Source organism: Apodemus sylvaticus, chromosome 10 (assembly GCF_947179515.1).
Source record: "Apodemus sylvaticus chromosome 10, mApoSyl1.1, whole genome shotgun sequence".
Classification (NCBI taxonomy): Eukaryota; Metazoa; Chordata; class Mammalia; order Rodentia; family Muridae; genus Apodemus; species Apodemus sylvaticus.
Window position 1 is genome coordinate 66,445,590 of NC_067481.1, and position 7,398 is coordinate 66,452,987.

General features: G+C 43.7%; 1 protein-coding gene across 1 annotated transcript; it reads left to right on the top strand.

Annotated features, from left to right (window-relative positions):
• The first annotated feature begins 280 nt into the window (after positions 1–280).
• LOC127694750 (olfactory receptor 2T29-like) lies at positions 281–1,629 on the top strand. Its single transcript, XM_052196406.1, has one exon. The coding sequence runs from the start codon at positions 302–304 to the stop codon at positions 1,253–1,255; it is 954 nt and encodes a 317-aa protein (XP_052052366.1). The 5' UTR covers positions 281–301; the 3' UTR covers positions 1,256–1,629.
• The last annotated feature ends 5,769 nt before the right edge of the window (positions 1,630–7,398 follow it).

Here is a 7,398-nt window from a genome sequence, read left to right on the forward strand (position 1 = left end):
CTCTAAGCTATCTCTTCAGCTCTGAAGCCAATATTTTTTGGCACCTCTCTGGTCTGTTCATGCTTGCACCTGCTCACATGAACGTTAATGTCACATACAAAATATTTAAATATCCCTGTCCTCAATCTAAAGACCTCAACTTTCATACCTAAATGTATTTTCACAAGATTGAGTTTTAGTCTAAAAAAAAAAATAGGTCTGGTCCCAGCTGTCAACCTTGTTTTTCTTAGATTTGATAACAATATTCAAAGAAGGTGATTCTGATCACATTTCTAATGTTTTCTCTGCCCTGCCTAGCTCAATGCTGGGAGTCCAGGACATTAGAAGAGGGAATGGGACCTCAGCAGACTTCATTCTCCTGGGACTTTTCCCAGAGCTGCGCTATCTGGGCATCCTCATCATTTCCATTCTCCTGATCTATCTCATCGCATTCACGGGGAATGCCATCCTGGTCCTCTTGATCTGGGCAGACTCTCGCCTCCACACCCCAATGTACATACTACTCAGCCACCTCTCTCTTATTGACTTGGCCTTAATTTCCACCACTGTCCCAAAGATGGTCATCAACTTTTTCTCTGGAAAGAAAAGCATCTCCAAAGTTGCCTGCGGGGCCCAGATTTTCTTTTTCTTTGCCCTTGGGGGTAGTGAATGTCTCCTTCTGACTCTCATGGCTTATGACCGCTATGTGGCTGTCTGTAATCCCTTGAGATACTCAATTATCATGAACTCTAGAGTCTGTCTATGGATGGCCCTTGTGTCCTGGGGTGGAGGTGCCCTGAATTCTCTCATCAACACCATCTATACCATGCACTTCCCATTCTGTGGCTCCAGGGAAATCCACCACTTCTTCTGTGAGATGCCCGCTGTCCTGAGACTCTCCTGTGAGGACACTTCTTTGTACGAGACAGTGGTGTCAGTCGTTTGCATCGTATTTGTTCTTCTCCCCTTGGGACTCATCATGTCCTCCTACCTGCTCATCTTCCTCGCTGTTCTCAGAATGAATTCTCCAGAGGGCAGGAGGAAAGCCCTGGCCACGTGTTCCTCTCACCTGGCCGTTGTGAGCCTCTACTATGGGCCGGCCATGATCATCTACATGACCCCCAACTCTTTCCACACTCCAGAACAGGATGAAATACTATCCATGATTAATACCATCTTCACCCCCATGCTCAACCCTCTCATCTACAGCCTGAGGAATAAGGAGGTGCTTGCTGCCCTGAGAAAAGTAATGAGTCAACAATTCATTTTAAAGTAGAAGACAGGTATGGTGTTGTACCCTTCAATCCCAGCACTTTGGAGGCAGAGGTAGACAGGTCTCTGAAAGTTCCGGGGCATCTTGGTCCATGTAGTGAGTCTCAAGCCAACCAGGACAACATAACATAATTCCAAACTGCATTCTACATACATATCCTTATACCCACAAATATATATAGCTCTCATCCCTCATCAAATAAAGCTCCTTCTCTGTGACAAAACAGGTCAAAATGCAGAGAACAGCTGTTGGTGGAGTTCCAGCCCACCATCATCTACAACATAGGCTTCCCACATAGGCTCAAGAAATGTTTCTCTGGTACTTTAAGGGTTATCCCATCACATTCATATTCCCTACAACACTATCACTGGCCAATTAATTAATAAATGCTTATTGAGAACTTGCTCTGTAACCAATGTCGCCACATTCTCAGGGAGATCATAGGAGCAGCCTCTTATTTTTCTGTAATAAAAAAATAATGAGAGAATGCTTCTAGAATGGTACATTATGGGAATATGAAGAATGGTGCATTATGGGAGTATGAAGAATGGTACATTACGAGAGTATGAAGAATGTGTTATGGGAAAGCAGTGATGCAGACAGAAGCTGGGAGCAGTGTGAAGTATTTTGCTGTCCTTTGAGGAGGACTGGACCCTCCTGAAATGGTCACTCAAAGTGGGTGGTGAGTCAGAGAAACTGTGACTACAGCTGGTCAAGCTCATTAATTTAAATGAAATAAGTGTGCAAGAGTGTTGATCTCCTAGCTCTATATCATACAGCTCCAAACAAGAAAAGAATCTTTCTATGGCTCAGCTTTGCTTTCTTTTTTTAAGATTTATTTATTTATTATATGTAAGTACACTGTATCTGTCTTCAGACACTCCACAAGAGGGCGTCAGATCTCATTACAAATGGTTGTGAGCCACCATGTGGTTGCTAGGATTTGAACTCAGGACCTTTGGAAGAGCAGTGCTCTTAACTGCTGAGCCATCTCTCTAGCCCCCAGTCTTGTTTTCTTATGATGAGCTGGACATTACATCAATTTCTGGTCCTCAGAGTTTAATGAAAGCTAATATGATGTACTATTGCAGGATTCTCACAAGGAAAATTCCTCAAGTTCCTCCTCCTTATTTTTTTTTCTGTCCCTCTCACCAGTGTTCCCCACAAAGGAATGGTTAGCAAGTATTACTGACCTAACACATGAAGTCATGAATGACTTCATCTCTCAAATTAAGCTCAAATGGGAGCGTGTCCCTGGGCTAGCTTCATTTCTAAGTGTGAGATGTTACTCTAATGAAGGAGAGAGATGCTCTCATTTTCAGTATTGCAGGGTTCATGATGGAGGTGCACAAGCCCGAAGCCACTGACCTGCTGGTGTCACATGTCAGTCATGAGCTGCTCCTCACTCAACACAACAGGAGAACTGGAGTAAAGAGAGCATTTGCTGCCATTCCAGGGCCAGAACTGCACCTGCTGACACCCTGACCAAGTCTCTCAAACAGGACGAAAAACCCCAGGACAAGAAATGTTAGACTTTCCTAAGGGATTGATTCACAGTGTGCCTTGGCATATGCAGAAAATTGAAGTCTTGATGAGGACCACACAAAATCCAGAGCTGGACAACCAAACTCAACAGCCAAGAACAACAGGGGTTCTGCAAGGCAAGCTGTTTAAACCCCAGGATTAAGGAGATGTGCGTAGCATTAGACGCTGTGTTAGTGACTTTTCTCTTGCTCTGACCAAGGACCTGGAAAGGCAGAACTTAGAAAAGGAGAAATGTGTTTTAGTTCTGAGGGACAGTCATGGTAGGGAAAGCATGACACCTGTGGGAGGCTGCTTGTTCACTTCTGGGTGAACAGGAAAGTAGAGGAAGGGGAATTCATTGCTTACACAGCTTATTCTCTCCATTGTTGTTTAGCCCAGGACATCATCTCATGATGATGTCCAGTGTAGACAGGTCCACCCCTAATCCTCTCTGAACATGCCCAGAGACAGGCACAAAGGTGTCCTTCAATAATGACCTTTAGAATTCTTAACCCGACAAAGTTGGCAATGAAGACTAACCAGCATTAACATGATGTTTGGAAGGATTTTAGCCAGCGGGTGAGGGAGCTGATTGCCAAGCTTGAGGATCTGAGGCCAGTCTCTGGAACCCACACGGTAGATCTGACTCCCACAGTGTCCCCTGACCATCACATATGTTGACACACAGACACATGAACACATGCACACACAAAGACAGACGACAGACAGACAGACAGACAGAGACAGACAGACAGACAGAGACAGACAGACATAATAAATGAATGTTTCAAAGATCCACCTCACCTCACATCTCAGTTAAGAGAAATAAAGTGTATTTTTTCCACTTGGGATGTAGTATAACACAAGCTGATTAATACAGCAAATTATTATTGCAGATTTCAATTTACTGAGTAATTTTTTTAAATATTGTCATCATTGAACTCGGCATTTGATGTGATATAACAATTATCTTGATTAAATCATTTGACATTGTTACATTCCAAAACCATGGCATACTTTTTACCACATAAGCATAGAAACTGTAATTGATTGATTTTTGAATAAAAGTTTTTATTTACGTCAAATGCATTAAGCTTTTAAGTTGTTTGGGAGTACCAATAGAAAGAAATGAGGCGTGAGTGTCAGTGGCAGCTCTGAGAGAGAACACTCCACTGAGGAGCAGATGACCACAAACGAAGCCTTCCAAAGATAAAGAGGGGACTTGTTAGGGCTGAGGTGTGAAGTCTGAGGTATGGGACTGAGATGAAAGGTTGAAGTGGGATGGATGAGGTAGGAGGGCTGAGGTATGTGGGCTAAGGTGGGAAGTCAGTGTGACGTCTGAGATATGAGGGCTGAGGTGGGAGGTCTAATATATGAGGACTTGGGTAGAAGGTTAAAGTGGGAGGGCTAAGGTGGGAAGGCTGAGGCATGAAGCCAAGGTGTGAGGGTTGTGGTGGAAAAACTGATATGTAAGGGCAGATGTGTGAGGCTGAGGTAGGAAAACTGGGATGTGAGGGCTAAGATATGAGGCCAAGATGGAAGGGGTTGAGGTGGGGAGGCTGAGGAAAGAAGGCTGAGGTTGGAAAGTTGAGATGTGAGGTCTGAGGTTGGCAAATTGAGTGTGAGGGCCAGGTATGAGGCCAAGGTGTGAGAGCTAAAGTGTGAGGGTTTAGGTAGAAGGGCAAAATGGGAAGACTGAGGTAGAAGGCTGAGAGAGGTAAGAAAAGCTAACGTAAAAGAGGTAATGTAGGAAGGGTGAGATATGAGGCTAAGGAGTGAAGCTGAGTTGGGAAGTTGAGGTGTGAGAGGCTGAGGTATGAAGCTGAGGTCAAAGGCTATGGTGGGAAAGCTTAAATGGGAAAGCTGAAGTGTGAGGGCTGAGGTAGGAAGGCTAAGATGTGAGACTGAGGTATGAAGACTGAAATGAGAAACTGAAGTGTGAGACTGAGATATGAGGGCTGAGGTGGGAATGGGAAGTGGGAAATTTGAAGTGTGAGGGCTAAAGTTGGAAGGCTGAGGTGTAAGGGTTGAGGTATGTTGCTGTGCTGGGAAAGCCAAGGTGTGAGGGCTGAGGTGGAAAATCTGAGGTAGGAAAGGTAAAGTAGGAAGGCTGAGGTGTGAGACCCAGATGGGAAGACTGAGGTATGAGGACTGAGGTGTAAAGCCTGAGATATGAAGGCTGAGGTGGAAGGCTGAGGTGTAGGACTGAAGTGGGAAGTCTAAGGTGTTAAGAAGAGGTAGGAAAGCTGAGTTATGAGAACTGAGGTGAAAGTGCTAAAGTGGTAACACTGAAGTGTGAAGGCTGTGGTGGGAAAACATAGGTGTGAGACTAGGTATGAGGGCTGAGGTAGAAAGGCTGAGGTAGGAGGCTGAGATGTGAAGCTGAGGTGCAAAGACTGAGATGGGAGGCTGAGATTGGAAAGTTAAAGTAAAAGGGCTGAGGTGTGAGGCCTATGGTGTGAAAGCTAAAGTGGGAAGAGTGAGGTGGGAAAGCTGAGGTGTAAGAGTTTCAGTGTGAAGCTGAGGTAGAAAAACTAAGGTGTGTAAAGTTGAGGTTGGAGGGTTGAGGTAGAAAGGCTGAGGTGTGAATCTGAGGTGTGAGCCTGAGATGGAAAGATTTGTCTGTGAAAGATCTCTTAATTACCATCATGGAAAAGTCAACACATTGGAAGTTTTCTAGTTCTGTAGAGTTCCCATGAGGCCTGGGAGTTTTCCCTAGGTGTCTCCCAAGCCCCTGATGATTGTGAGTCCCTAAGAGCTTGTGAACAGAGTGTATAGGAACATGTTCTGATTATGTGAATGTGTACTGAAGACTGTCACTGCTTGTCAGAGCTGCCCACCAGGCACCACTCCACACCATAAGCACTAAGTGTCAGGAGAGTGATGAAGTCCTCTAGAGGAACATCTGAACCACCATGGTGGCTCTCTACCCTGCTGGGATTTGGTCCTCCTCTAGAAAATGACTTCATACCAATAAACAAAACTAATTATCTCCACTGTTGCCAGTCAACATAAGGGAGTACCAAAGGTAGCTACATCTTCTGAGTTCCTTAGGGATGGCATAAAACATACACACTTTCTGGTAAATTATAGCCATGGTTAAGTCTGACTCAACAGTCTGACAATTTGAATTTCACTTATAACTGAGTGAAAATAGTCAGTTTGCTATCACTCCATCCGTGTATTATTATAACTTATATTTTATGGTAATTATATTAAGGGAAAAGGTAAAAATGCTAATTATTAACCATCTCAGAGTTCAAATTTTTCCCACTTTCCATATGTGGAAAACATAGTTCTTACCATTGTGATTATAATAAAGTTTAACCTTTTACAACATGTTATAAGCATGGTCATTTTTAAGGATTAATGGCACTCCATGGGGTAGACCGAAGGGCATGTACACACCTACTTCTCGACAGCTTGGCAGTGTTTGCTTTTTCCATTGTACTATGATAGTCTAAGCTACATGGAAGCCGTGAGCATGTGACTTTGTCACCTTCATTCCTAACTGCTTTAGCATAAGTTCACAGAACCGAAACTGTAGGATCAGAGTGTTTTCTAAATATTTTGTTCATCTGTGTTGCTACAAAATCTGAATATGCACACAAAACTTAGTATGTGCAATTTGGGATTTCAGGTTTCATGAAAACCAACTACTCGAAGTAACTCTTCCGTAAACCCATTTGAATGGTCAGGTCTCAGCACACTCAGCTCTCTAGAATCTGCTGGATTCTAAAAGGCCGGTCTTGATGGGTCTGTCCAGTTCAGCACTAACCTAGGCAGTGGCATCAGGGACACAGCACCTGCTCCTGAGAATGACAAATCCCCCTCAGCGGCATCAATAAAATACCTTCATGGATGGAAGATAAAGACTATATGTTTTCTGTCATTTGTGGTTCCCAGATTCCGTACAGATATGTGAAATCATGTACATTTATGTGACACAAAAATGGAAGGAAAGCCGGGTGGTGGTGGCGGCGCATGCCTGTAATCCCAGCACTCTGGGAGTCAGAGGCAGGCGGATTTCTGAGTTTGAGGCCAGCCTGGTCTACAGAGTGAGCTCCAGGACAACCAGGGCTACACAGAGAAACCCTGTCTCAAAAAAAAAAAAAAAAAAAAAAAAAAAGGAAGGGAAATTGTCTAGGGATAGAGAGGACTCACGGGAAGGGGAGAGAGGGGGTGGGAATGTGCTCCGTGTGTGATGCACGTTGTATGAAAGTGTCCTTACACAACACAGCACTGTGTGTGATGAGTACACACAATAAACATTTTTGTTAAAAGCACTTTCACTGACGCTCTAGAGTTTGACATTTGAAAGTCTGTCCTAATGCGAGCTATGGGGTGTGCTATTCCTTGGTTTAAATCCTAGATAAACACCTTGACCTCAAGAGAGTCATGTGATTGTCCCTGCCACCCTGAAGCCCACAGATGTGATGATTCATATCTCTTAGTACTGATATGTGGATGAAAAGGCCTACTACATCCACGCCCAACATATCAAGATGATGATGAGTAGTGGCTATTTATATTGTTATGATAAATAATAATAATCAAACGGTCAGAGGTTTAAAACACTAATCTTAAAATATTACATTTCTTCTTTTGTGTATGTATGTGCA

What these genes read in the sequence shown, in the direction of transcription:
- LOC127694750 (XM_052196406.1), top strand. Translation starts at nt 302, where the DNA reads ATGCTGGGAGTCCAGGACATTAGAAGAGGGAATGGGACCTCAGCAGAC.